This window comes from Dichomitus squalens, assembly GCF_000275845.1.
Source record: "Dichomitus squalens LYAD-421 SS1 unplaced genomic scaffold DICSQscaffold_45, whole genome shotgun sequence".
NCBI classification, from domain to species: domain Eukaryota; kingdom Fungi; phylum Basidiomycota; class Agaricomycetes; order Polyporales; family Polyporaceae; genus Dichomitus; species Dichomitus squalens.
The window spans coordinates 214,969-242,849 of record NW_006766927.1 but is presented as its reverse complement, the minus strand read 5'-3'; the positions used below and the strand labels follow the sequence as shown (position 1 = coordinate 242,849).

The following is a 27,881-nucleotide window of genomic DNA, read 5'->3' as shown; positions in this document are numbered from 1 at the left end:
CTGACCGAAGACGCCTATGGTCTAGCATCATCCTGTCACTGTAGAGCGCAAGATAGAAGCCAATGACAAATAAGACGAGTCTTGTAGTCAAAAGTGAGCCCGTTCCTATGAATGCTCGGCACGCGCAAGGAACCCATCCGACTTCTCTCGGTAAACGTTCTTCTAACACAGGATTTGGAGACTTCCAAGGCCCTCACGCAGCAGGCACAGATATGACACGAAGGTATGTACGACCTTCAGTGTTGCGACCCACCAGTCCCGAAGCTCGATGCCGTCATCCTCAGGCATATGGCATGACGGTCGGAGTCGAAGGGTCCCTTCCGTACCCGGCAGTGTGTCATTCAATGGCCCCTAACGGTGATTGACTGACGGCCTTGTATCGCGCAGTTTGGGTTCTCTGCTCTACGCCAAAGCTTTGGGCCCGCGGCGCTGCCCTGGCTATAGAACAGCTTGCCATCACTGCCGTCAGCCCAATGCTCAACATGCGCAGCCACTTTTGCGCTCAGGGCGAGTGTGCGTGGGACCATCGATATCTGCCTGCCGTTGCACTCCTATCAAATGTAGTTGAGGGCGGGCGCAGCGGAACGCTGTGAGCGCCATCAGCTGAGCTGGTATCTCCGATTAGTGCTCGTCCGTCTGCCGAAGCTGAAGGATTCTGACAGAGGAAAGAGAGAGGTCAACTTTCGGCTAGACTGTGGTAGCACTGTGATTGTGGCCGGTGAGACCGTATGCGATGCGATCGACAAGGACGTCCGAGGCAGTGCGCAATGACTCAATGTGCTTAGCTCCTGCGCTGTTTGCGCCACTTTTCAGTTCATATCTTCAGCAAAGGGCAGAAGCCCCACAACGCTGATGCATAACATTTCCGTTGAGAACTCGCGTTGTTCTCGTCTCCAACGTTGGTTGGGGCCCTGCAAGGGCCACAGCCACATCGGGTACGTTGTGCGGGGAAAGTACTCCATGAGAGCGCATCAAGAAGTGCCAAGGGTTGCCTTCCCCGAGATAGCAGGATCAGCACAGCGGAAGAATGCGCGCGAGGGCCCTTGGGAGGATTGAATATTGAATGCTCACTTGTCCGAGATCGCCATTGTAAACTCCGATTCCTTCGAGAGATCAGAAGCGCCCACATAGGAGCCTCGATCTCTACCTTTTAGGGGGTCATGGACACATTGTTCTCGAAAAAGATTTAGCATTCCGCTCATAGGATGCCGAGAATCAGTGCGGTCTCAGATGTAGATGGACGGGACTTCCAGACGACTGTTCTATTGTAAGGATTGTCGCTTCTGAGTACAATTCGAGTTGTGCGGCGCGGCCGCGGAAGAAGCTCTGCGATCTGCCATGTATCAAGCATTCGTGATTAGAAGAGAGGTATTGGACAAGATGCAGATAAAGAAGTAGAAACAAATCCGAATCAATAGGCTATTGAGTAAGATAGAGGTGATGATGATCGTCCAAGACAGTTCTTATTGCACAAAGTAGAATGATCCCATGCACTGTCGTACGAAGTGCCCGATACATCAACGACTCTTAGCACAACCCGGGCAGAATCCGGCCATTTGAGGTGCTGTCAACAATATCCTGTGGGTATGACTGGAGATACGTTGAACAGTGAATACTTACAATACTGCTGCGGGTGTTGACGGCTACACGTATCAGAATGATCGTGAGCGGCGTGGCGTTGAGAGAGAAATGGGTGAGGCTCACAATTGCTTGCACGTTTGTTTGCAGCTCGCTCCGTGACAATTCTTCGGATGCGTAGGGCTGAATTTACAGCGCGGGCTGTCACATGTTATCTGGACGGCAAAAACTGTTCAGTCAGGTCTCACCCCGATGGGCATGCATTCAATACCTGTTGGTCGGGCTAGATAGACATCGTCTGTTAGACATGGAAGACCGACGCCCGTAACGTCCAACACTTGCCATAGGGTATACATGGCCACAGCTCTCATAGACGTAACAGATTCTGAAGGTAGAGATTTTTCGATTAGTTCAATGGCTAAATGGCTGACAAGTGAAAGACGCACTGGCGAAGGTAGCACATTTCGAACGAATGAGGTGAAGCGAGGAGTGCTCAGGAGTATCGAGTGTAGAGGTGAGTACTTTGGAAGGAGGGACGAACGCTGGTTTGTTGGAGGGCAGACATCAAGCTAGGCATGCTTTATACCTTGCGAAACATTCAGCGGCTCAACGGCTCACTGTTGGCGCGAATCTCTTCGTGAAGACTAGATGCTCTGTTGCTGCTGAACGCGGCCAAGCCGGACGGATGGCACTGTTCCGACCATGAACATATCTAGCCACACAGTCACAAGTAGGGATGAAGTCATGAACTAGATCTAGATCTTGGAATCCTATCAGGGGCACGCGGTTAGTAAACAGAGAGGAACGGTAGGACTCTTTGTGCGACCGGAACACGTAACGTCCTGGTCGGAGACTCACCCTGAGGGATCGGATGGGATTGATGCTAAAGGGGGTTCTGATGGCATCGCATTCGTAGTCGCTCAGGTGCAGTCCGACCAATTTGGGGATTCCAGCAAAAGGTGCTTGTCGGAACTCGACGCGCGAGCACGATGCTGGACGAGTAACGGGGGCTGGGTTTACAAACAAGCACGGTCAGGGCCGGACGAATTCATACCATGGTATACATAGACTTGGATAGGAGCACAGATATCCTGAAGAGTATGGAAAGCTTCGGGACACAGGACTGCGAAACCCCGCTTGAGAACTGGTGAGAGGAGGGATGGAAGAGGGCGCCTATGCGGCGCAAGGGGCCACGTGGAAGTATTCGTGCGAAGGCAGTACAGCCACCGCAAACCTATGTTTTTTCCAGTGTTCGCCTAGCTCATAACAACGATGTCCATAGGCAGCCAGCTACTCTGAGGCACGTTACAGCACCGCAGACCGAATACACCCCTGCATATGACCAGATATCCAAAGCAAAAGGTATATGTTGACGACAAGGTGAGTCTGACTCGTTCGCGTCATCGCTCGCCCTTCTCGGGCAGAATCCTCACCACACGGTACCCCTGATAGGATGTTGCGATAGATCTAGCTAAAAGTGTTGCCAATGTGGTGGAGGAAAAGACGCAGACAAAGATCAGAATGCATCGTGCGAAGGTGAGCCGTTCACTCCGCCGGACCCAGGAACAATCGTTTCTCCTACATTCGACTCAAGCGACTGCTTATGTGTACCAGGCATCTGCCAGAGTGGGCCCAGAACATCACGGCCACGCATCCACCGCGAAGGCAAAGGGAAGACTGGTATGTGATTGACCTGCATACAACAAAGACGCCATCCATCCTGATGACTTTGCTGTGATCGCAGGAGCGCGCGAAGGATACTGTCGCTGCGAAAAACGCAGCTACTAAGAGAGAAAAGGCTAGATTGCGCAAGAAGAACAAAATTTCTGACAGGCATGACGCTCAAAAAGATACCACAGCGTCCAGCGAAAAGCCTGTAGACTGCAATGGGAGCAAATCTATGAAGCGCGTGACGTTCGGATGAAGCGTCCAGCGTCAACTCACCGTTCTGTTGTTTCACTGGCCACCGGTCAGACCCTCCTGGTAACTAGTCCGTACGATGTCTGATTTCTCCCCGTGCGCAAGGGTCGACTAGGATTCGCCCCCATCAGTGTCGCTCTCCATCATGTGTAGGCCTCGTCCACTCATGTCGCGCCCGGCACAGCCTCGAGCGACACACAAGCCGGCGGTATCTCTTGCGGGGCCTTTCCAGACTTCGATCACGCGAGGAAAACAACCAGATCGGGCAATAAACGGGCGTTTGATCTCTTCCGGTTAGTCAAGTTCATGTATCTCCGTGCTCTACTACACAGTTGAGGACACGTCCGGTGCTCTCAGTTCCTGAGCGGTTCCAGTACTATGTGAGATCGTTTGAGCATCCAGAACCTCATCCAGTTCACTGAATCCAACGCTCTCCGATCGTAGAACACTGGAGGGTGTCTGCGTTGAGTGGCTGAAGTTTGGTGTGAGTTCCTCCGAGTTCCTCTTCCCTCGTGACTCTGCTCCTCGTGTCCCATGGAGTTACGGTGAGGCCCGGTGAATCGACTGGTCTCACATGCTACACACGCCGCCGCAAACAAGCCTAAAGGGGACAGGTAGAAGCCATACTCAGGACGCAAATTCCCTATCGGGGCTTCTCCGGTGAGTTGACACATAGCCGAGTCGACCTACTCCAGATGTTTCGCAAGCTTCCGTAGCGTATCCGTTCTAGCCACCCTATGCGTTACGCCGCCGTCTTACGTTTGAGCGTAGAATTTTTGACACACAGTTGCCCGGCATCGCAGACAGCACGGCGGTCCCTCGTACAAGCAGTGCTGGTGGATCCATTCGGTTGTTGCATGATGACTACACATGGCTCAGCAGGGGCCGTTAGGTGACGCATTGATTGGTATCGGGACACTTTTCGACCGTTGAAACACGAGTGATTTTGTGCGGTAGAGTACTATATCATGGTCCTGCAGGCATATGAGCTCATGCCATTGCTTTCCACGACATTGTTGACAGTTGACATATCCATTTTCCGCAGACATGAGTATCCTTGAGATCATCAGCAGAATTCATTCATATACAAGGAACATCTTCGCCATCATCAACAGATTTCGTTCACAATGTCATCGAAAGAAGCGTGCACTGAGATGAGCAAGGCATTTGACCGATCGGCGCCATCTTGAGCTTTGCAAGTGCGACGTCGTCGCCACAATCGAATGCCACTGCGCCTGAACACAACAGAAGCATCCAAAAGTCGGACATAGGATGGAACCCCATACCTCATACAACATAAGCTAAATTATGCAAGCTCTCGTAAGCCAAACATCCACGGATCCGCGTCCCGCACACGACATATTCCAACGAACCCATGGAAGCTGGTTAACCGTCCATACTGACCGCAGCAGCGTCCGGGCTTTCCCCCTGGGCCGCTGTCGACATGTCATAGTCCTGCCCCTCCTCCTCCGCGTCGAGGTCACGCAACCAGCCGTCGAAGTCCACATCGCGTTCGAGCAGTTCGCTGACCTGTTCGACATGCCCCTCTACGTCGAACTGGGAGCTGTAGCCCATGCCGAAGAAGCCACTGCTGCCCCGCATGAGACCGCCGCCGTTCTGCCCCTGGCCCTCGTTTGGAGCGGGTACAGACAGGAACGGATCATGAGCGCCGTCCACAGCGGACTGTGGCCGTTGTGAAGAGACGATCTGTGGTGCGAACGCGCTTGGGTGTTGTGTGAAACCCAATGGAGAGATGGGGGAGCGGGGCCGGTGTGCAACCGAACCGGGAGAACCCGACGAACCCGAAGCAGGAGAGGAGAAATACGTCTTCGTGGGAGATGGCTCTCGCTCGTTATCCGATATGACCGGAAGTTCAGTCTCATGATTAGGAAGCTCGTCGGTGTCTCTGACGACTGGCTTGTTGTGAGACACATTCTTGCGAGAGGGTGGTCTTGGCCGTGGCCTCGAGCGCCTTGAAGATGCCAATAAGTCGGTGAGAGTCGGTAAAGGATGCTCATTCGGAGTGGTTGGCACCGGAAGACCTTTTGCATTACCAAGGCCTTTGCTGCGTGATACAGGTGTGGCTGGGGCGGTTGGTAAGGAGGAGACAGGAGGGGGTGTCGAGGGCGGTACTAGCACCGAACCGCTTGAGGCCGGCTCCTGTGTCGCAGCTTGCGGCGTGGCATCCGTGCGCGCCCTCTTGGTCAGAAGGCTGCGTGCAGTAGCCAGTGATGGTGAAATGTTCATGCCGACGTAGTCAGGCGACGCAGTCGGGCGCCCCCGCTTGGCGGGTTTGCGTAGGGGTGACGCGAGCGGTTGGCTCGAAGACGCCTGCTGCGCATCCTGACGTTTCGGCCTGGCTGCGTCAAATGATTTGGCCGAGAGTGGTGAAGTTGGAGGAGAGCATGGAGCAATAGGTCGTGGTTTATGGCGCTTGTCGTTCAGGGGCGGCGTCGAGGTCTGCAACTGAGATGGGAAGGACGGCGGGAGGAAGGACTGAACGATACATTTGAGTGGCTTCCATCTTAGGAAGCAGATCCTGCACTCACCAGCTCCGGTACTTCTGTGATTTGGGCGACGACAGGCTGTTGGCAGACCCCTTGGGGATATTCTTGAGCGTCCGAGACTACAGACTCCTTGGCCTTGCTTGGAGCAGAGGGCACAGGCCCATCGCTGGGTGGGGTGGGGACATGCGCCGTTGACGGCACTCTGGGCCTGGTCGGAGCGCTGCTAGTCCATTTGCCAGACGTGGCACTGGGGCGTTTCACTACGGGGAATCCGAGAGAGACCTGGATCTTGCCTCCCTTGTCTGCGGTCTTACCCTTCTCTACACTAGCAGGGTGCAAGGAAGTGGCCGTCTCCGGCGACATAGGGACGTTATGGGCAGCTGCGACGGTAACGACCCGAGCCTGCCACCGCTCAACCTTCTCCCGAACGACTTCTGCTTTGCTGCTGGGACGCGACGGTGGCTCCGTTTCCTCCGTGACTCTGTCGAAATACTTGGACGTCTTCGATGCCTTCGCCGCGCTCTTACTCTTCAACCTACTCCTCTCTTCTTCGGCCGCCGCGGCTTCCTCCCACCTCCGCTGGTATGCTTCCCAGCCCTCCTCCGTCTCCGGCAACTCCCATTTAAATTTCTTGCCCACATTCACCTTCCTTCCGTCTCCTATCCGTACGCCGCACTCTGCAAGTATGTAACCCCTGCTGGTGCACCCGAGATGCGCGAAGCGCGAGACGTAGCCCCATTTCGGGTTCGTCGGGTCGCCGCTTGCGAGATTGACCAGGTGGGCCATGTGACTCCTCATCTCCGAGACGCGTTCCTCCGAGGTCGGAGACGAGGGCCTTGATGATGCGCACAATTCTTCCGGGAGAGATATGAAGTTCGCATGTCGTCGAGCAACGAGTTCGTTGAGGCTGATCTCGACCGAGGCAGACATAATGGAGGATGACGTTGACGTTGCCTCCATGCGGGGCAGTGACAGTCCAGTGATTCCAGTTAACACCCTTGTATGCGAATAGATTAGATGCTAAGCAAGAAACAGCCAAGTCGGAGGAGGGCAGGATACGTGGTTGCAGTCGTCCAAGAACAACATGCGATGGGCGGCAAACTGACGCTTCGAGACGCTCATCCTCCTTCTTACATAATCATACATCACAAGTATGAACTCAGTAGTCGCAGAGCTTCGGGTACAGTGTATGATCAACGAAGCAAGGAAAATTATATTCACCATGGACAAGAGAATAAGGTTATGATACATATGGTACATCTTAGGTAGTTCGTTCCCTTGGCGCGCTAACAAGTAGACAGGAGGTAGAATTATATGTCCAGTGCATAGCGCAAAGACGCCGTAAGTAAAAGATGCAGCCAAAAAGGTCTCGCGGATCATACATATCGCGTATCATATCATAGGAAGTCATCATCAACCATGGTCATAAACGCATCGCAGCCGGCGCGACGATCATCTTCGTGCCCAGCACCGTCGCGCCGGCATCGTCAGGACTGTCTCAAGATGCCGGGCTTCGAGATATGTTTCGGATACGAGGATAGGTTTGAGGCTCTGGGAGCGCGGTCGGCCATGCATCCGCACCAAAGCCCGACAGCAGAAATGGGAGGACTCGTGGCCTTCTGCCAGAAGCGCTATACCGCCATACTGTGTCGTCGAATGTCGTCGCCTTCGACCCTGCGTGCGCTCGATGCGTGCACGCTGCGTCGCCGCGCGTCTACACTGCCCCAGTTTCCGGTGCGTAAACCGCCGAACTCAGCATCAGCTTGAGTCCCCTCGCTCTCGTCCTCGTCTTCCGGAAGAGCATACGCCCGGGACTTCTTGCGTCGCGTGGTGCCCGCAAGCGCGGGCTCGGTTTCGGCATCTGCGGTGTTTGACGATGAGGATCGGGAAGAGAGAGGAAGAGGTTCCTCGTGTGCTCCCGAGGTGGAAGAGCGTTTCGACGTCGCCGACGCCGCTGACGGGACCGGATCGGGCTTACGCATTTTCCTACAGAACGTTACTCCTCACTGCACTTGACATTTGAACGTGGTCAAAGACTTACGTGTTGAGCTTTGGTTCCGCATAGTTGATGCTCTTTCGAACCCTGCGCTCACGCCCGGTCGTTGAGGGCTCCGACTCTGACTGAGGCGGAGGCTCAACAGGGCTTGAGGAGCGTGGCGTGAGCAGTTGTGATGGGGGCTTGGACAGAGGCGCAGGAGTCGTAGCGGGCGTGGAGAGGAAGTTGCGTGTGGAGGTGCTAGCATAGCTAGTAGCAGACGTGGGTGCATCAACGTCCGGCGTGTGCTGTCGGTCCCGATCTGCATCATGCAAACTTCGTGAGGTTGCAAGCTTGTCATGGTTGGTATACATACCTGACATCGTGTCAAGCAGGGGCAGGGTAGCACGACTCGCTTGAGCGTTGGTGACGTCTTTGAGCTTCGACTTACTGCCCTCAGGGACCTCGAGCGGCTCTTCTGTGACGCGCTTCTTGCGTTCGCGTGGTCGAGGTACCTCCGCGTACATATCGACGTCAGAGTCACGCACGCGGTCGCTCTCCCTGTCCTTCTTGCTCTTCCTCTTCGTCACGCTCTGAAGTATCGCCTCAACCTCGTCCTCATCGGGCTCTGCGGCAGCTATTTCGTCCTCTTCCAGGGCTCTGCGCATTGGCGAAGCGGGAGCGGGGCTTGGAGGGCGATCAAGACCGTCTGTAACGGTAGCCGTGATGGAGACGCTCGTCAGCAGACCACTCTGTCGCCGCGAGGGTCGTCGCTTTCCAGTCTTGTTCAGCTGATCATCGAAATCAAGCTGTATCACCTCGACAGCTGGTGGTGGTGACTTCGACAAGGGAACCGGCAGACGGCTCGTACTAGACATCCGTGACTTGGTCTTAGTGCGCTTCTTCGGCAGAGTCGGGCTGGACTCCCGTAGCTCGTCAACGTCAATGTCTTCCGGGGAAGACTGATTTGGCTCTTCGTCCTCCAAGAGAACCGGGATGGTCGGAGGACGAGCGATGCGGTTGGGCGGCGGGGAAACATTAGGATCAGGGATGGGACGCTTCGCGCGTGGAGGTTGAGGATGGGACTCCGGCGTAGAAGATCGTCCATGAGGGACACCAAAAGACTTTCGGATGAGTCCCAACTGTTTCATGAGAGTGTGTGTCTGTGGCGCATAGAAGAAGATATCAGTACACGCCTGCTACACTCCACAACATGATACAATGCATGGACTTGCATGACAGTGGTGCCTGATTGTGACCACTTATGTATCATGCTTAACATTGCAACGCGCTCTCCATACGGAGGGCTATCTCTTCGTGGTCAAGATCGTCCGGAGGCCGTGATAAAGACAAGACCGATGAGCGACATTGATAGCATCCCAATGGCATCTCTTGCCGATGTGGGGCATGCCAATTCTTACATAGCTGCTCACACGAGATGATCAAGACTTTGACATACATCCCCGTGTTGTCGCAGTCGTCGAGACATCGAGGTGAGGACCCACGCAGATATAGGCCGCCGCAGAGACGGCAACTATACGAGCAGGGACTGCTGTCGAAGTCGCCACGCAGATAGCCATTTTCATGCCGAAGGCTGCAAGGGATGTTCTTGATGGGCACTCGGCTTTGACGTGTCTATCAAGAACCCAAGGCGGAGCTCAGGAGAGACGATCGGGGGACTCACTTCGCGTGGAACATGTGCAGGGGGCAATATAGCAAGGCAGAAGATATGAAGGGCGTGCTCACCGCGGACTCCGTATCTGCCAAGATCTTCCTCGACTTCTCCCTCTCCTTCTTCAACTGCGATGTGAGTGCTATTTCCGAGGCCCGGAGTCGGAGGTTCTCGACATAGAGGGTAGAAATCTGGGCCTGGAGTTCTTCAATCCGCGCGCTCAGGGTCGAGTTCAACCTAGTTGCCCAGCCACACTCGGTGTTAGCGTTCATTTGGCTATAGCGGCCACACGCACTTTGTGATGTGCTTGTTGGCAAGGAGAAATTTCTTCTTGACTGAGAAGGGATACGGCATGGGAGTATGAGTGTGAGATCGCACGGGGCGGAGAACCACAAGCAGCGGGCACACGCACAGTTCTCGAACTCGAGGAGGGTGTCGTTCTGGCGAACATCGATGGAAACACGCGATTGTCGTCTGCTCATCGCGGGCGGCGGCGAGCAAGTAGTCCGGGGTGCAGCGAGGCGGTGGTCGTGGTGGTCGTGGAGGTCGCTCGGTCGTTGTTCGACTTCTCATCGCGTGGACTGCATCGCGACACAATCGCTCTGGCGCGTGGAGCCTGGCTCGCTAGTTCATTTTCGAGCTGGACTTGGCTCAAGCGCTTATGACAAAGTGAACCAAAGAGGGGGGCTATCCTCGGCTGCTGTGACTCAAGTGCGTCCTTGCTCATTGACCACCACCGCCGCCGTCCTCGTCGACAACGAGCCTTTCTTGTCATCGTGCGGTGCTCCGTAAACCACAATCACTCGATATAAAACATGACTAACGTCTCATCAGGGTCTAAGCGTGTGTGGGAGGGGCCTAACGACACCGATTCGCACAAAAGACCTCGTGAGGACCACCGGGATTGGAGGGATGTCCATTTGGACTCTCCTCGTCGGAAAGGACCACCCCCTAGCCGGAGGGATTCAGAAGATAGAGATAGGAGAGGAAACGGAGATAGGCGACCCCCGCGTGGAGACTACAGACCTCTCAGCAGAGACCGCGACTACGACAAGAGACGGCCTCGGGACTACAGCCGAGACAGGGACAGAAGAGATGACAGGGGAAAAGATCGTGACAGAGAAAGGGATCGCAGCCGCGGTGAGCGCAGAGGCGATGGCTCTCGGAGGGACAGCAGTCGCGGCAGCGACAGACGTCGGGACGACCATCATCGCATTCGACGTCCTTCCCCTCCCCATACACGAGAGAGGCACCTAAATGATATCTCCGGCACGCATACGCAGCCAAACAGAGTTCAGGACGAGAGAGAAGAAGGAGAGTGAGTGTCGTTGCTTAACACTGTTGTTTGAGATGCGTCCGCTAATGCGTCATGCCAGGATCTCCCCCAGACCCAGCCAAGAGTACGTGGGGTTCCCCAATATCTCACCTATTGACCAATCTCTGATGCATATATGCGTGTTACGATAGGGTATCGCCTCGATCTCGTCGGGGACCTTCTCCCCCTCTGTCGAAGGCGGCACGTCAATCTGATGCTCAAGCAAAGCAGGAGGCCCCCTCACAGCCTCAGGCAGCCTCCGAGCCGGAGATGGAGCTGGAGCTTCCGCGTTCGCCTCCCCCCGTTCAGGAGACGCTCGCAGCACGTCGTGCAAAACGTCAAGCTATCTTAGCCAAGTACGCCGGCATTGCAAGCACTAGTCAGGGACCGACGCCTAGTCCAGGACCTAGCAGTGCGGTCGACCCGCCTCCCGCGACGCCTGATGTTTCTAATTTTCCATCTCAGGCCCACAGCGCCGTTGGAAGCCCTGGTCCCTCGGGGTCCGTACGCGGAGAATCTGTGCGCGCAGCGAGTGCTGGTGAGTTCGTTCATGTTGATGTGCCGCCATTCTGGGCGGTTGTTATCGGCTTCTTCAAAACCTCTACATCGTCGAGTTTATCGTCGCACTTATCGTGACCCGTTGCTTCAACGCATCTCTCCGCGCCCCGCGATATGATTTGTTCTGACCATCCGATGTTCCCACTAGCGCCGGAGAAGCGCGAAACGGCGTCTGCGTCACCTACGCCTGGTATGTTCTCGCTCGCGAAAGGTAACGAGGAAGAGGAGGTGCAAGCGAAGGCGCAGCAAGATGGTGGAGGCGAACAGGTCTCCGCTGCTGACTACGACCCAAGCCTTGATCGCCGCGAGGACGAGCACAAGCGCGTCTGGGGTACCAAGGAGGATTCGCAAGATGTCGAGATGATCGAGGAGGAAGAGGAAGAGGAAGACGTAGACGATATGTTCGCCGTCGCGACCACGGAGAAGAAGAAGGTGAGGAAGGTGCAGCGTGTGGTCGTAAGTGTTCTCCAGATCCTCAAACGGTGGACGCTGATGGTGTTTCACCTACATCGCAGAAACCGGCTGCCCCAGCTATCATCACGTCCACGCTTGATTCCGCCGCCGATTCTGAGGGATACTATCAAGTCATCCTGGGCGAGCAGCTCGATGGTGGGCGATACCAGGTCTTCTCTTCCCTCGGTAAAGGCATGTTCGCGAATGTCGTCAGAGCGCGCGTGCTTCAAGGGGACGCGAATGAAGTAGGGAAGGAGGTGGCGATCAAGATCGTGCGGTGCCAGGAGTCGATGTACGTTACCCACCTCTTTCCTGCTCATATAGGTTGATTGACTCTCGTCTTAGGTTCAAGGCTGGCTTGAAGGAGACCCAGATCCTCAACAAGCTGAAGCAAGCGGACCCAGAGGACAAGAAGCATATCGTTCGACTCGAGCGGACTTTTGAGCATCGGGGCCATTTGTGCCTTGTGTTCGAGTCATTGAGGTGTGCTATCCCGTTACATCATCTATGGTCTTCTAAATGCATGCTGATCGTCGTCGACTATAGCATGAACCTCCGTGAAGTTGTTAAGCGCTTTGGGAAAGACGTTGGATTGAATATCCAGGCCGTTCGAGCGTACGCCCACCAACTGTTTCTGTCGTTGAGTCTGTTACGCAAATGCAACATCATGCATGCGGACATTAAACCGGATAACATCCTGGTCCGTCAATATCACTTGCCTTCATGCTCGGACATGTTAGTTGACGATCATCGCACCCTTCTAGGTCAACGAGCAGAAGACACTACTCAAGCTGTGCGACTTGGGTTCCGCTTCCGATGCCTCTGAGAACGATATAACTCCTTATCTTGTGTCCCGATTCTATCGCGCACCTGAGATCAGTACGTCACACCCAACATGTGCTGATAGGCGTGCTTCTGTGTGCTGATAGTTACATCTCATTTAAGTCATGGGCCACCCCTACGACCCCGCCATAGACATCTGGTCGATCGGCTGCACGCTTTACGAGCTGTACACCGGCAAGATCTTGTTCCCGGGCCGGTCGAATAACCAGATGCTGCTGCTAATGATGGAACTGAAAGGACGATTCAACCAGAAGATGATAAAGCGGGCCAAATTTGGTGATATGTACTTCGACGAGCTTGGTGCGTTTCTGAGCGTTGAACATGATCGCGTAACAGGATTGGTGCGTATTCTTGGCTCCTGTCTGGGTTTTGAACGTCTTATACTAATTGCATCCATGTTCTTCGCGTCTCTCACAGGATGCCGTCCGAAAGGTTCACATCACGAAGCCAACGCGGGATCTCCGGCAGCGAGTCCTGCCTCCGAGCTCGGTGAAGCTCAAGGATGAGGAGAACAAGCTGCTTCTATCATTCGTGGATCTGTTGGACAAGTGCCTCGCTCTGGACCCTTTGAAGCGGATCACGCCCAAAGAGGCGTTAGTGCATCCTTTCATTCGTGGCTAGTCTAGCGTGACCACAGGTCTCAGATAAAGATTGCTGTGGGCTGGTGCACTGGACACAATCCATTTGTTCCCATAGTGTTCGTGTGCGATGAGTAATGTACATCGATGCGAAGACATGGTCAATCAAAGATACGTGTCACCCTGCGTGTACTGCTACATAATGCCTAGGCCTGTTACCTGAGCATGTCATCAATGATCCGAGTTCCGATTTGCGTTCTTGTCGTCATTCCTTCCTCCTAACGTAGGTGCGGCACGGGTGGAAAAGCCTTCTTCCTGGACTCCGCGTCGTGCGTATTGGATGGTGACAGGGGTGGTGGCGGTGGTAGGAGGTCAGATGAGCGACATATTTGAGGTCATGACTGACAGAACTGATGTCCGGCGCCCGTATCCAGTTACAGAAAGCCAAGCTGCTCCAACCTCCTGATTTCGACACCCCCGAGCGCGGCTTCGCGAGGAGCAAGACACTTTCCCCGCATTGGCGGCGGCAGAATTGAAGTACCGCACAGCTGACTAGCATCGCGGTCCTCGGTGGCCCGTTGTGTGGGACCTTGGCGGGGTATGCGAACTCCTTATAACGGGCGTGGACCATCTGCACGACTGCAGGAAGTGCTCGCCCACATCTCACACTCAGACCCGGCAGGCGTGGACCCTTCTCAGGCCTTATCATCGACAATGACGACGACGCGCAAGCTGCCCGCGTTCGACGAGCTACCGACCTTCAAGGAGTTCACGGGATGCGCATGGGAGGTGTGGGGAAAGGACGACCAGCTTGGTACTGTAAATCTGTTGACACCGGAGGTGGTGAAGGAGGCGTCTAAGGAGATCAAGTACGTTCCTCCCCCGCATTCCCCCTGGGGCATTTTTGGTCAGATCGCTGGAGATCTGCTAACGACATCCCTCTCGTGTGCCTGCAGGACTGGCAAGTCGATCGCTTTGAACTGGTGTGTACACCCCACAGCGGAGATCGCCGCTTTTTATTGTGCCTGGAGTACTGACTCTGACTCGGAATACGCGCGGAATGAACGTGTTGTCGACAGGCCTGTCAACTTCCCCAACAAGGTATTGTCAAATCAGACTCCCGGTGCATCGTATCTTACATACATGTCCACATCAGCCCGTGTTCGGTCGCAAGCAACCAGAGCATGAAGTCATCTACAAGGCTGAGTTCGGCGCGGTGCAGGACGATCATCTCCACATTGTGAGCGCCTGAAGGGACGATGGATATCGAACCTGGCTAATCCGTCTGATAGAACACTCAATCGGGTACCCAGTGGGATGGCCTGAAGCACTTCGGTCTTCTGCATCATAGCTTGTTTTACCAAAACACTCCTGCGTTGTCCTTCAAGACCGGCGCCATCTCCTTTCCCGACCCTAACAATATCGACCCTGAGGTCATCAAGCTCGGTATCCACAGTACGTCCCCCTCGCTTGCCATCCCCTCCCCATCGAGTATTCACTGACCGCGATGTCTACGCAGACTGGGCGCAGCACGGTATCTGCGGCCGTGGCGTCCTGCTTGACCTCGTCAAGTACTACACCGAGAAGCATGGCAAGCTGCCGTACGACCCGTTCACTACGCACGCCATCCCGCTCGAGGACTTGCAAGCCGCCGCGAAGGCGCAGGGCGTCACATTCCAGCCCGCGGACATCCTGATCCTCCGCGTGGGCTTCATGCTGCGCTACTACGGCGCGACGCAGGAGGAGCGCGACGGGCTCCCTGACAAGCCCGAGACATTGTGAGTCAGGCTGAGACCGAACGCTGCGAGGGGCCTTTACTGAAATGCAAACGGTCTTGGGGACACAGCGCGGGCATCGAGCAGAGCGAGGACATGAAACGCTTCCTGTGGGACAACCACTTCGCGGCCATCGCGTCTGACCAGCCCTCTCTCGAGGTAATCCCCTGTCGTCATCTCTATGTCTTGTCCGAGCCCGCTGACGAACGTGTCATACCTCAACAGCGCTGGCCCCCTCCGGAGGGTGTCCGTCACTTGCACTCGACTCTCCTCGGGTATGTTCTTCCTGCCCTTATCTGACGAGATGTACCGTGGACTGACGTCAACGCATCTACGCCGTCTCGCGTCGACGTCTTGACTAGGCTCTGGGGGATGCCGATTGGCGAGTTCTTCGACCTTGAGGCGCTTGCGAAGCACTGTGCCGAGACCGGTCGCTACACGTTCTTCTTCTCTTCGTGGCCGCTCAACGTGTAAGCAACGACGCAGTTTCAATTTCGCTGAGAGAGCCACTGACCAGGCTATCGTTTCTGCAGCCTCGGTGGTGTCGCCAGCCCACCCAACGCTGCCGTGAGTAATCCATATGTCATGTTAGCCGCATGCTAGATATTTACGAGATCATTCTAGGCGTACTTCTGATCAACTCCAAATGAATGAAGTTCTGACGTGTGTATTGAGTACTCGACGATGTAATGTCATCTCGTTTGTGTACCAGTAGAGTTCACCCCAAGATCGTTAGTAAAACACTGTCGTTTGTGCCTGGACGATATTCTTCTATTTGAAGAAGACTTTGGTATATTGCTACAAGCGAGCGGTCTATCCGAGAACGTAAGGGTATAACGAGAACCATGTTCACACAACCCATGTCGTCCGATTGCTCCGTGAATCACCTGTGCCATCTTCATGCTAGTGGCCTCAACATATAGCGTGTCTTCTCGCCTGTGGTTTTCTAGCGCGTCCCTGCGTTGAGAGGGTGCGCGACTTGAGAGATGCCACGGTGGGGGCCGCGATCAACGCCTCGCCGAACCCCCAATCACCTCGTCCTCGAGGTCCATCCCGCCATCCGAGCTTTCGTACGTCGACAAGCGCCTCCTGTGGGATCGCTTTGGCAGCAATGGCGACACGGGCTCGTCGTCATCGGACTCGTCGGACTCGGTCGTTACCGCGCTCGTGTCCTGGGATGCCGAGAGTTCCTCTGCGAGCTGCGCAGGAGTCGGGTTCGGGTTCGGAAGCTCGGCGATGGAGCGAGGGCGAGGGCGAGGTTGGTCCAGGATCTTGTCAGGAATCTAGCCAACGAAGAGACTCAGTGGACGAAGGCGTGTAAGCGTTTTCATACAGGATGAGGACGGCACTTACCGGCAAGCGAACGAGGTATGCCGCGAGCGTAGCGATAGCTGCAAAGATGAAGACTGCTCGCAAGCTAATTGCATAAGAGTCGCGGGCGGCGCGCTGCAGATGGGGCGGCAGCTGTGCAACGAGTGTCGAGGAATGGCGGATCTTGCTGATCATCTGTATATATGCGCGTGAGCGCCCAGATGAAGCGTAGGGATGATATGCTATACGAACCTCTTCAGCGTCGGGGGTGTGGATGCGCTTGTGCAGCTCCACATTGAGGATCGACTGGAAAAGCGCGGCCGAAATGGCAACACCACCGACTTGGCCTATTCCACGGAAGAGTTGACCGAACCCAGTGCCGACGGCCATAGCATCCGCTGTGTATTAGTTTAGTCATGTGTGTCTGTTGTCCTGAAGAGCAAGCTACTTACGGGGTACATGCGCCAAAAGGGCGACTGCGGAATATCAAAAGTCAATACGCTGAGACTTCGAGGTCGCATTTGCTACGCACTCAACATGGTCTGCAGGACGACTGCATTGCCGAAGCCCAGAGGTATCTGTACCCGAAATCAGCGCATATAGTCACCTCAGGAAGAGACTATACTTGCGATACTGAGCCACAATTGTGCAGGTGACGAGTTCTCGTGCATCAAGGCAAGTAGAATTGCAGCCACGAACGGGAAGATACCGAATATCAGATTGAGCTTCCTGTACTTCCCCGTGCGATGCATGACCCATCTACAAATAGCTATGTCAGCGCGGTCGCTCGAGTGCAGTTGATGGTGACGCTACTCACCCAGCGAAGAGAGAACCACAGGACACGGAGATGCCATTGGGAATGAGATGCGCACCTATACGGGAACAGAACTTCAAACTTGTGTACCAGCGACAGTCTTCGCAGACAGGAACGCGCACCAGCTTCGCTCGCACTCGTGAGTAAGACCGTCTGGAACCACGTGGGGAAGTTATACATAACGGTGAAGTTGCACGTTGCGACGAGGAAGTTGCTGATGCCGACCAGGACCGGAATCTTTTCCTTGAGCAGGAAGGGCGCCAGGATCGGCTCGGGCGCAATGCGCAGTTCGACGTAAACGAAAAGCAACGCAAAGACGATGGAAGTGATGAGAGGAGCGTAGACAGCCGGGGACGACCACTGTAAGCAAATGGTATATCAGACGGGCGATGCGCGCCGGAGGAATGGAGATGCGTACCGGGTGCTCCTCGCTAAAGCGCATGCTGAGGAAGACGAGGAAAGCAAGGACCTGGCTCATAATGTTAGCCCATGTTTGGTAGGCGGTACCGCTCAAGCCTTACCGTAACGAGTAGCGTCGCACTTCCACCGTAGTCAATCCTCTTGAGTACTTCCTTCGTGCTCTTACTCCTTCCCTGATGCATTGGACGAATGAGTCTCTACTGCCTGGTCATCGACAGTTGTGCCGACGTACAGGTGTCACATAATGCAGGTTCCAGGCAGTCAAAGCGAACGAGATGGCAAAGAGCGGCATCTGCAGAAGGAACGCCCATCGCCAACCCAAGCTAGGAACGGAACATCAGATGGCGTCGGAGATATGGCGAAGCGTCATGACGCACCGATCGGCTATGAATCCACCGAGAGGACCACCAAGACCCATTCCCATCTGGATGGAGATGGTAAGTCGCGATAGATATCCCAAGAGTAGCTGCGTACACTGTTGAAGACTGCCGCGACTCCTTGCGTCAAGCCACGGTTCTGCACATGTGGATTAGATCATTAGGCTGGATCCATGAAAAGAGCCTCACGTACCCTCAGACTGTACATGTCACTTGTCACAATCCTGAAGACAGCCATTAGCGTGAGGTTCGACGCGCTCCGTACACTTCACGGTACGTACGTTGCTGTCGTGAAAATGCCTCCACCTCCTAATCCACCCAGCTAGTTCAGCATCAGCATAGGAAGGCGGCGAGAGAACGAGAAGCGCGTACAAATCTGGCAGCGATGAGTGTCTCCATGTTAGTTGACAATCCACAAGCCAACGTTCCGAGAGCCGCAAAGAAGACAGCGGTTTGGTTTGCTCCTCGGCGGCCCATGACATTCGAGAGGCGTCCGTAAAGCGGCGTGAAGGTACATGTTGCGAGCAGGTACCTGTGTATGTCAGTGAACACGCTGGTGCTGCTAATTACGGTCTTGTTGCCTTCACGTACGCAGTACCCAGCCAGCTCGCTTGGTGGGCTTTGTTGAACTCGGAAGAAATAGATGGCAGCACTCAAATGGATTGTTCAGATGAGAACTCTCAACATATATGCGAAGTGCTCACGGGTGGCAACCAAAGTCGCTATGCCACGGACTAAGATGTCAAACTTATTTGAACCAGCCAACGTGCGCACATACTGTTCAATGACTGCAATATGATTTGTAGGTTGGAACTGTGAGCATTTTAGTAAGGATATGTAGGGGAACTACTACACACAGATAGGAAAGTACCGGCCCAGATGCCTGCCAGAATGCCATAGCGAGTGGACTTGGATATTTCCATCGGACCAAGACCGCGAGGCTTATTCGCACCGATAGGCTGCGGAGACTCTGTTCGCGGAATCAAAGGATCGCTTTCCAATGCCATGTTGAGCTTCTCTTGTGACTATGGACAACAGAAGAACGTGTATGGAGGTTGAGGTATCAACAAAAGGAACGATTATATTCTGGTATCCCCAAGTCGAGTGGGATCCACGACGTGTATCGAAAAGGACACGTGTAGAATATGAGGACAAGAGCATGAGGAGAGGGAATCAGCATGTGAGTCGTGCATATGCATTGCGCAGCCAACATACCACGGTGATGATGCCATACGACCACTTGCAGCCGCTCACACACAAGAATACGAAGCCGTTTTCGCGCACTTGAGCACAGAAGCCAGAACTGCCTCAGCACCGGAGGAGGGAGGAACAGCGACGATGGTAGTGCAAGAGTCAACGTCGTGGACAATAATGACGATGTACTTGAGAGGCTGCATTTTCGGGGTGCCGAGCGGTCCGAGTCTCGGCAGAAATGGCGGCCCCCGAAGGCGCGCCGGGCGGCTGCCGCGCAGTTCCAAGCGCTATCCACTGCGGAGAAAGTCGCTGCACGGCATTGATTCAAAGACTGGCTAATCGACCCGATGTTCAGTACAGTGCAGTCTGGCCCATTAGTGTTACAAAAAGATATTAAGCTACATGAAGACCAGTTTCACTACGAAGGCCACTGCCGCATACTCCGCTTTCGGAAAGATAACTACTCGAGCGCCCAACAATCCAGAAATTTGAGATCCCAACGTCGACGTTTCAGGCACTCGGGCGGGAGGGCTTGTCTCGAGGCCATCCGCTCTTCTGCCACCGCCGAACACAAGCCGTGTCAGGTGACATCCCGTCTGCGAGTACGGACAGTTAGGGATAGCCTGAGGGGAATGATTCGCAATCGACAATGAGGACCAGAGAATGGGCGCATGGTAGAAGTGAGGAGGCCAAAGACGAAGAAGACATGAAGTTGCTCGCGAACGCACAAGCTTCGACTTCCGTCAGCTCTGTGGACATGAGTACAAGGCGGAGAAAAACGGACCCGTGCAACCGCTGAAGTTGCTCTCGAACCGGCCAGGAATCAGGGTAAAAAATGGCATTCTTGTACTTCTTCTGAATCTGGGTTAGGAGCCACCATCCAGGAGTACAATACGTTACGTGATTGCTGGTCGAACCGCCTTTGTTGTGGCGAGAGTGGAGTTGGCCGACGATGTAAGCTTTGCCGTCCTTCATGTGCCAGACGAAAGAGCCCGAGTCTCTTTTGGCAGAGAAGGCTTCGACGGCCTTGTTGCCAGAGTTGTAAATGGTGAGCTCCATGGATTCGACGCCAACTGCGTTGCGAACGAACGATTCGAGGCCGGCATAATGTCCGACAGTGAGGCCGGTGGTGTTCCCGTCCTTTCCGACCATAAGGCAACATTGGCCTTGACTATCGAACTCGGTAGGGACGGCGAGGTCCTCCTTGGTAGCACAGCCATGGATCTTGAGCTTCCCCTCTTCGGGATACTTGAACGCGGTCCGACCCCCCGCACCCGGATGAAACATATCCCTGAGCTGTAGCGGAGTATACTTGGATCCTGCAAGAGTTCAATTTCGTCAGACGATGTGACTGCGAGAAAGATCGGTCCAAACGCACCGAGATCAACCACGTTGCCTTCAAAGGCACCTTTGACCTTCGCCTCCGCAGCCAAAACACACCCCAGTCGGCGGTGTATCCAGTGCGACCTTCGTCAACCTTGATGGCTGGAGCGTATACGACGTGGCCAATGTTGCGTCGGAGCTTGAGATCGATCCAGGATTTGGTCACTTCGTCGTGGAGCTGCTCGAGACCGGCAATGGCTTCGTTCTCTTCATCCAGCTTGCCTCGAATCCACCTTTTCCGCGCTCGGGGTCGTGGCCTCCACTCGCTTGCAGCCTGATTAAATCTTCGGCGTAGGGGTGAGCCATGTAGACGTGGGCAGCAACGGCATTGGTGATCTCGTCGAGGCCGCGCTGGAAGCGGCGCATACTACATACGCGTACGTGGTTCTTGGCTGCGCCGCGCTTGTACGAGAAATTGAGGGCGGTATTCTTGCGTAGAACGTGGCAATTGCTGAGCCCGTAGACTTTGTCGCTGGGCTTACCGTCGTCACCTGTGCCTTCGGTAAACCACAGGGTGAGTGTGCCCTGGGAATCTTCTTCTTCCATATCTGCGGCGGTAAGGGGGACGCAGTGAAGAGCAGTAAGGAAGCGGCGGACGTAGTGGGTGGGATCAAAGCTGTCGGCATGTTGTAGGAGTGGGGAGCCTGCCAACCTCTGCGCGACTGCCTCCCTCCATTCTACTACAAACCCGTCGACGCCGTTCTTCCGCAGAAGATCAAGGATCTGCTGAGAGACATCGTGGGCTGTGTCGGGCTGTGTCGGGGGGGGGGCAGAACCGGGAAGGACGCCAATCCAGATGACGACCGGTCCGAGACTCCCCATGTCCTCCTCTCCCAACGGACCGTGTGTGTCAAATCGGGCCGTGTCTATGGACGACCACTGGATGTTCCGCACCTTGACGATGTCGCGAACTTGGGGACCGATAGCACCCCAGATTTGATTCAGCGGGGTATTGAAGACTCCGCGGAGTGACTTGACGGGGATATGGGGGAACCTGTCATCAGGCTTGGGGAATGGCGTGGTGAAGTAGTCGGAACGGTAGACGAGTACCGGGTGGTCGTCGTCTCCGGTGATGCCGTTGTAATAGGAGGCTCTCTCGTAAGCGTCGGAGCCATGCTCAGACACAACGGTCGTCTCGTCGACGAGGCTAAGGGAGGGTGAATTAGAAGTGATGAGCCGATTGAGGCTGGGGAGCCGGGCAAGGGACGCGAGCTAGGGCCCCTGTATTGAGGACCCTAGGCGTTTACACACTCAAGGGCGAACGGGGAGAGCTCTGGACGGAAGGTGGTAAGTGCGCTATAGACGCAGAAAGATTGTGAGGACTCGCTTAGCAACTCCGGGTAATCCTTCAAGGTTTGAACCGCCTGCGCAGCGAACTTGGAGATTCCTATAGGAGGAATGGTGAATCCGACATATACTGTGCAGTGAATTGATACGGAAAGGACGAGCGAGAGAACCGAGCGGGAGTGGGAATGAAGTGACAGAAGACAGGGATGAACGAGAGGGACGAACTAGACCCCCTCTCCGGGCCTGTAGAGATGAACCCCTCTCGGGGTGTCTCCGTCCGGCCCTTCTCGGGATAACTAGCTAGCGCTAATGACACTGGAAGATGTGCTATTGTAAGAATGGATAATGGGACTCGCCTTCACCGAGTAGGCCTGCTTTGCTCACCTCCTCCTCGATGAGTGGGAAAGCTTCGAAAAAGTCAGATGGAATAGACAGGAAAACATAGGACATACTAAAAGGACAGTGTCGATTGAGTGATGGTTGCGAATGGAGACGCAGGTTGGTTTGGGGACGAGGTGAAGTGAAGGGCGCTGTGGCGTCCTGCGCCGTCTAAAATATGGTTAGAGATGCATCGAGGTTTGCTAGCGGGTCAGTTGACCCGGGTCCCTACTGGACAGTTGGACTCTTTTCGCAGGCGGATCGGTGAGGTGGTTCAATTCGTAAGGGCCCCAGGTTCAGCTCCAACAGGGGGAGCACTAGTGGCATCGACCACCCATAAGGAAGAGAGCCTGGCCGTCACACTCGTTCAGACAACACCAAGATTTGGTCTGGTTCTGAATTGCCTGCGAAAAGAGGCTACTTGGTGCGTTGTTTGCAGACGGACGGCCAAACAGAGACCCACGGCGTCTGTGAGGTGCTCGGCTCTTGACCTCCATTGTCGACCTCATCCTCGACATTCATTGGCTTCCCTTCAGCTAGTATGCATCTGTGGGCGACCTGTATCTTGGAAACAGCCTCTTCTGTGCTGGCTGGTGTGTACTTATGTTGACCTAGGCGTGAACACTTGCCGGGAAAGGGAATCCCTTGTGTGCGCACATGCTCGGGATTCGTCAATTGCCACTTCGCCTTCATGCTATTCGTGCAAGGTCCCTAATGGCAGCGATCTTCCAGGACATGTCTGGTATATAACGGGGTACTACTGGCACTCAAGTCAGCATCAGCAGCCAGTCCTCCAGCGACTTCATCACTCAGAAAGCTTCCAGCCTTCGCTCATACTACACCCGATATCCTCCGTCGAAGATGTCTTACTCTACCATGGCCCCCGCCTACACCTTCTACTCTTCTGTGCCATCCGCACCGAACGCATTTGCGCTCTTTGGGACCACGGAGTCGCCGCGCGACACATACAACATGTACGATGATGCACGCCAGGTGCTGCGTCCTTCGCACGGGCGGGTCGCTCAGGCCAAGACGAACAAATCCGGGCTGAAGAAGCTGTTCGGGCTGTAGAGGCATCGTCTTCTGCTTGCGACTCATCGTGGTCGCCCCATTACCCTCGAAACCGCCGCGTCGCGGCAAATACGCATCCACGTGAAGCCGAAGTCGCGTCCCCTTCCATGCGCAACCCACACGGATATCCCTCCCTCTACCCGTCCTCTCTGCTCCGCACAACACAATCACGTACCTATGCAGTGCCAGGTTCGCGCTGTACGCGTCCGCGCCAGACACCGCCGGAAACCTCGCTTCGTGCGAGTGGGCAGTCGGCACATTTGCGAGAGATCTGCTGGAGTGGACACGCATGATCGGGGCATGTCTGCCACACCACATACCTTTGCGCTTTTCACGGACAAACACGTTTTATTCCTGTCCTATGTTAGATCAGGAGGGAGTGCTATCCTGAACTAATGCCCGAGTCGCCGCTATAGTGTACAATCTATACAAACATCGATTCAGGTATCGGTTCCGGAGCGGTCAACTTGTTTGCTGTAGCACGATGTTTTCTTCGACTGCAACGCAACACGAGCATTGGCTACAACATGATATTGAGACGAGTACAGCGCAACATTATTCACTTTGAGGAAGAGACTGTCGAAATGGCGACTGGAGACCATGTACTGGCGGCAATCGAGAAAGACAACTTGATTGTACTATACATTGCGGTTTGGTCGTATCGAACTCACAGGAATCTGCCATCAACAAGAGGCAAGCATCGCAAGGGAAAGACATCAGTAGCGACCGAAGAGAGCAGCTTCGCCTTGCGCGCTTATGCCTGGAGTGTCGCACCAAGCTAGTAACCGAGCTGTATAATGCAGAACCGCATATCAAGTAGTGAGAACAAGACCTGTTGTCATTGCGCGCGACACGATGTGCTCTGTACAATCAGAGTGATGGCCATCGTCAACCCCATAAGGAGCACCTTCCAACCGACGCCAACGTCCCCACCACCGAAAGCCCGCCGTTCGTCTCAGGAGGTACGGGCTTCAGGCCTTCAGGGTCGTAATCAGGATCGGCCGCGAGCGGGACAAGATGCCCAGCTCAGATGCGAGCGTGTCTCCCAGACAGCACGCGAAATGCCTGCCCTCCGAGTAGAGATGCGAAAGATGTGTACAGCTCTCGTCCTGTGAATACTGAAAGAATAACTCACCCAAGCGTCACGAAGATGAGAGCCCGGCTCCAATATGGCGCGACCGGTGGCATGAGCGGACACCATCAGGTGATGTCGAACTCCACCTTATGTCGACCGAGTTCAGCGTCCCAGCCCAAAGAACGGAGGGCTTGCGCAACCCACGAGTGTGGGTCATAGAGCGCACTCCAGCCAAGTGCGGCGATGGCTGCCGAGAGCGAGTTGCATACCACCTGCATCGCGTTCCTGTACCCTGCGTCCTGGTGCCCCTCCTCGAGTTGCTTCTTGACCGATTTCCCAAATTTCGTCGCGCGCGATCCCGTTAGGTAGAAAACAATGAGTGCGACACCGAACGTCGAAAGGCGGACAGACATCATGGTGTATCCGACGACGAACGCAGCGGCGGCGCCAGAGGGGGAGAGGGAGCGTTTGCGAAGACCATGCCAGGCGAGGACGGACGCAAGCGAGAGGGCAAGGCTAGGGAGCTGGACACGCATGTCGTGAGCTGCGCACGTCGTCGACGGCGTCGATGTAGCTGGGGGTACGCAGTGAAGCTATGTAGTGCTGGGTAGTACATGCTCAGGAGACGATACACGGCGTTGCGGTGCGCGTCAGTAACGACCTCCGATAAAGACGGCCCCGCTTATTCACGTCCTGACCCTTACTACATCGTCGCAGGATAGTATAATGCCTTCCAACGCGTGTACCTCGAACAATCCAGACTGAAAGATACACAGCGATACTCCGGCATATGTATGCAAACGACATCGATGTCTCCTTAGCAGATGAGTTACATACATATGCAGCTAATCAGTCGTCCATTGCACCAGTCCTGATCAACATTCATTGATCATCGCTCGCCTTTCCCAGCAAATAGCCTCCATAAACCACTGGGCCACCTACGACTCCTCGTGGTCGTGCAAGGCAGGCTGGACTACGGTCATCACGACACGTCGAAGGAATGCGAACCCCTCCATGCTTCATGGCATCTTCCGGCCACGAACTATCCGTCTCGTATTCCCAGAATCCGAGGGTTTTCAGACTTGGTGCCGCTTTCAGTGCACGCTGCTCGAACACGGGCTGCATCGTCGAACACCTCCAGCGGATATGTTCTTCAGCGTCCCACGAAGCGCATGTCGCCTTGTCGCACCCTTCTGGGAGGTTTGTTGGCTCACCCGGGTTCTTACCCCGGGCCGCGACTCTCCAACAGAGAACCACTGCTTGCAAGGCCGGACAAGGTAGATGTGTGGAGGGAGCGTCGGAAGAGATGGTTGATTGAGCAAGTGCCGGGAGGATGGAGTTAGGCCGGTTGCTCCGCACACGGTGAGAGAGGTGAGATGGGGTAAGGCCTGTAAGACAACGACCCAATTCTCGACGGTACATGCATCAGCAAAACTAGCAACTAATGGTCTGGCATGGCCACGGCGCTCGAACCCCGGCCTACCATTTCCGGAAACCGCAAGCGCTGGCGAAATCTGGTCAGATACCGTCTTGTCCGATAGAAGCTGGCAGCTTAGCATCAGCACGGATGGATCGCGGCAAGAGCAGATAGATATTCATGTTGTCCGACCAGATCATGTCTAGCACGGGGGAGGAAATTTTACACAAGTTTTAAAGTGGGGCAAAGCCCTCGGCAGCATACACGGTGTCTACAAAGCCGTCATCAAGCTCCTCCAACACACCGCTCTCGCGGCCGTCCCCTTCAATAGCGTCTGCCTCATCATCCTCATAATCTATGTCCTCCCGGTCGCTCTCATGCTCGGCACCTACGTCATTTTGAGCCTCGCCGCCGGCTTCACCCTCTCCCTCACTGGACCACACATCTTCGTCTGCCTCCGCATCTGGTCGCTCTCCTCTTTCCGATTCTGGCGCGCTTGCATATGAGACCACGTCCGAGTCCGAGTCCGAGTCCGAGTCTGAGTCTGAGTCTGAGTCCGAGGCCAAGTCGCAGCGATCCCGGCCAAGGGACTGAGCGGTGTTTGTGACTCGGGAACCAGGTTGACTCTTGCGAGCGCGGCCACGTCGCGAGAGCCGGACGGCGTGTCTTCTGGAGTCTTCAACACCCACACCCACACCCCGATGTCCGACACCACCGCCCAGATGCCGCATGTATATGTCGCGGTTGGCCCACCTGCGATAGTATCAGTTGCAAGTCATGTCAAATAAAACCATACGTACATGCATACGTAGAAGTAGCGCCAGTCATCGTCATCGTCGCCATCGTCCTTGAGGCGACGAGCCAATTTTGAGGGTCCGAGGAGATCTGTTGTACCACCATGCTCAAATGCAGGAATGAGATAAGTCAGCTGTATGATATCGTCTGGATCTACAAAGCCGAACGGGACATTGTCGGGGTCATTTGCATCCATGAACTGCAGACGCGGGAGACGCCGGTGCTGGAAACCGGATGAGTACGCCAGGTCGCGCTCAAACCAGCGCACCCAAACAAAATTGATGCGCTGCCACTTGTGGGTTGTGCGCGTAGATCCAGGTCCAGTATAGCGTACGTGTGCGTGAAAGATGCTGAGGACACGGGCGTACCAGAAGGGGGCATTGTTGTCATCATCAGTGTGCGATGACAGGAGGGTGATATCCGCATGTGTTCGCGGATTGATGGTATCTTGCTCGCGTCGCATGTCGTATGTCGTATAGTTGATGTGAATGGTGCTGTGACGGTAAAGGCGATCATTGAGAACTTGAATGCCGCTCGTGTGTTGTTCGGAGAAGCCGTCCTCTGGCTCGGCGTCGGACCCAACAAAACGCCTGACCAAATGGTCGCGAAGAAGATTCATGAAGTCCTGCGGGTAGACGTGTGAGTTACAGTCAATGTGCACAGTGTACGTACCTTGGTAGCAGCGTCGGCTTCATGGTCTTCTAACCAGGACCACACGTGAAAGTGTTGAACTTGGACTTATCCGGTCCGGACTACACGAGGCTATGCGTCTCCTAGCGCTTAGCTGTAGTCGCTTATGTAGTATGTTACCATATTTGGGACTCTCTGCTCGTGTACTATAGCTATGCTTCCGGACTCTTCTGGTACTGTCTAGGACAATCCGTACTACTCCAGAACGGTCTAGACAGGTCTATGCCTTACTCATCTCTTACTCATCCTATGGTGCGATATGTCGCAATTCTTTCGTCGTTGTATTATTCATCGCACTATGGTACATGTGACTAACCACTCTTCGATTAGTCATGGACACTTCTCTGTAGTATATAAGGACTTCAGATTTCGTCCTCCCTCTTCAGTCTTTCCTTACTGACTGAAGAGTGAGTACTTCGTTACACCTACCTCTAACTTGTAGTTACTTACTTAACCTTTGTAGTCTTGCTTCGACTCTAGGTACAGTTCGTTGCT

The 27,881-nt window shown here is 54.8% G+C and overlaps 9 protein-coding genes across 9 annotated transcripts in view; 3 read left to right on the top strand and 6 right to left on the bottom strand.

Annotated features, from left to right (window-relative positions):
- Nucleotides 1-3,099: 3,099 nt before the first annotated feature.
- DICSQDRAFT_149424 (uncharacterized protein) lies at nt 3,100-3,502 on the top strand (the record flags this gene model as incomplete). Its single annotated transcript, XM_007369223.1, has 3 exons — nt 3,100-3,114; nt 3,193-3,258; nt 3,323-3,502. The coding sequence occupies 3 exons, from the start codon at nt 3,100-3,102 to the stop codon at nt 3,500-3,502; spliced, it is 261 nt and encodes an 86-aa protein (XP_007369285.1).
- Nucleotides 3,503-4,760: 1,258 nt separating this feature from the next.
- DICSQDRAFT_139855 (uncharacterized protein) lies at nt 4,761-7,063 on the bottom strand. The gene is made up of 2 exons (XM_007369222.1): nt 6,048-7,063; nt 4,761-5,994 (listed from the first exon to the last, which is right to left on the bottom strand). Exons 1-2 carry the CDS (start codon nt 6,933-6,935, stop codon nt 4,885-4,887), a joined length of 1,998 nt encoding a protein of 665 aa, XP_007369284.1. The 5' UTR covers nt 6,936-7,063; the 3' UTR covers nt 4,761-4,884.
- A 213-nt stretch (nt 7,064-7,276) lies between these two features.
- On the bottom strand, nt 7,277-10,134 carry DICSQDRAFT_91447 (uncharacterized protein; the record flags this gene model as incomplete). The annotated part of the gene is made up of 6 exons (XM_007369221.1): nt 7,277-7,991; nt 8,047-8,302; nt 8,357-9,143; nt 9,727-9,889; nt 9,948-9,987; nt 10,065-10,134. 6 exons carry the CDS (start codon nt 10,132-10,134, stop codon nt 7,637-7,639), a joined length of 1,671 nt encoding a protein of 556 aa, XP_007369283.1. The 3' UTR covers nt 7,277-7,636.
- A 265-nt stretch (nt 10,135-10,399) lies between these two features.
- DICSQDRAFT_139852 (kinase-like protein) lies at nt 10,400-13,587 on the top strand. The gene is made up of 11 exons (XM_007369220.1): nt 10,400-10,970; nt 11,029-11,052; nt 11,120-11,379; nt 11,433-11,505; nt 11,674-11,981; nt 12,041-12,270; nt 12,324-12,461; nt 12,525-12,678; nt 12,743-12,857; nt 12,924-13,162; nt 13,239-13,587. The coding sequence occupies exons 5-11, from the start codon at nt 11,718-11,720 to the stop codon at nt 13,440-13,442; spliced, it is 1,344 nt and encodes a 447-aa protein (XP_007369282.1). The 5' UTR covers nt 10,400-10,970; nt 11,029-11,052; nt 11,120-11,379; nt 11,433-11,505; nt 11,674-11,717; the 3' UTR covers nt 13,443-13,587.
- Nucleotides 13,588-14,113: 526 nt separating this feature from the next.
- On the top strand, nt 14,114-15,810 carry DICSQDRAFT_149420 (uncharacterized protein; the record flags this gene model as incomplete). The annotated part of the gene is made up of 11 exons (XM_007369219.1): nt 14,114-14,268; nt 14,356-14,382; nt 14,479-14,500; nt 14,556-14,639; nt 14,692-14,854; nt 14,919-15,177; nt 15,246-15,333; nt 15,400-15,449; nt 15,537-15,644; nt 15,708-15,741; nt 15,799-15,810. The coding sequence occupies 11 exons, from the start codon at nt 14,114-14,116 to the stop codon at nt 15,808-15,810; spliced, it is 1,002 nt and encodes a 333-aa protein (XP_007369281.1).
- A 371-nt stretch (nt 15,811-16,181) lies between these two features.
- On the bottom strand, nt 16,182-19,103 carry DICSQDRAFT_149419 (MFS general substrate transporter; the record flags this gene model as incomplete). Its single annotated transcript, XM_007369218.1, has 19 exons — nt 16,182-16,457; nt 16,528-16,680; nt 16,738-16,883; nt 16,938-16,961; nt 17,018-17,063; nt 17,115-17,244; nt 17,303-17,357; nt 17,422-17,659; nt 17,718-17,768; nt 17,821-17,892; nt 17,952-18,042; nt 18,097-18,143; nt 18,194-18,235; nt 18,290-18,320; nt 18,378-18,418; nt 18,469-18,628; nt 18,688-18,748; nt 18,801-18,818; nt 18,944-19,103. The coding sequence occupies 19 exons, from the start codon at nt 19,101-19,103 to the stop codon at nt 16,182-16,184; spliced, it is 1,842 nt and encodes a 613-aa protein (XP_007369280.1).
- A 799-nt stretch (nt 19,104-19,902) lies between these two features.
- Nucleotides 19,903-23,700, bottom strand: DICSQDRAFT_173400 (uncharacterized protein; the record flags this gene model as incomplete). Its single annotated transcript, XM_007369217.1, has 4 exons — nt 19,903-20,601; nt 20,669-20,947; nt 21,055-21,820; nt 23,585-23,700. The coding sequence occupies 4 exons, from the start codon at nt 23,698-23,700 to the stop codon at nt 19,903-19,905; spliced, it is 1,860 nt and encodes a 619-aa protein (XP_007369279.1).
- Nucleotides 23,701-24,117: 417 nt separating this feature from the next.
- DICSQDRAFT_139850 (uncharacterized protein) lies at nt 24,118-25,088 on the bottom strand. Its single transcript, XM_007369216.1, has 3 exons — nt 24,223-25,088; nt 24,174-24,188; nt 24,118-24,148 (listed from the first exon to the last, which is right to left on the bottom strand). Exon 1 carries the CDS (start codon nt 25,018-25,020, stop codon nt 24,610-24,612), a length of 411 nt encoding a protein of 136 aa, XP_007369278.1. The 5' UTR covers nt 25,021-25,088; the 3' UTR covers nt 24,118-24,148; nt 24,174-24,188; nt 24,223-24,609.
- A 1,588-nt stretch (nt 25,089-26,676) lies between these two features.
- Nucleotides 26,677-27,881, bottom strand: part of DICSQDRAFT_68030 (uncharacterized protein) — a gene marked incomplete at both ends in the record, with an annotated part of 6,892 nt that continues 5,687 nt past the window's right edge. Inside the window, 2 exons of the mRNA XM_007369215.1 lie at nt 26,677-27,321; nt 27,369-27,427. Of these exons, the coding sequence (XP_007369277.1) occupies nt 26,677-27,321; nt 27,369-27,427 (704 nt within the window). The remainder of the gene's footprint in view (nt 27,322-27,368; nt 27,428-27,881) is intronic.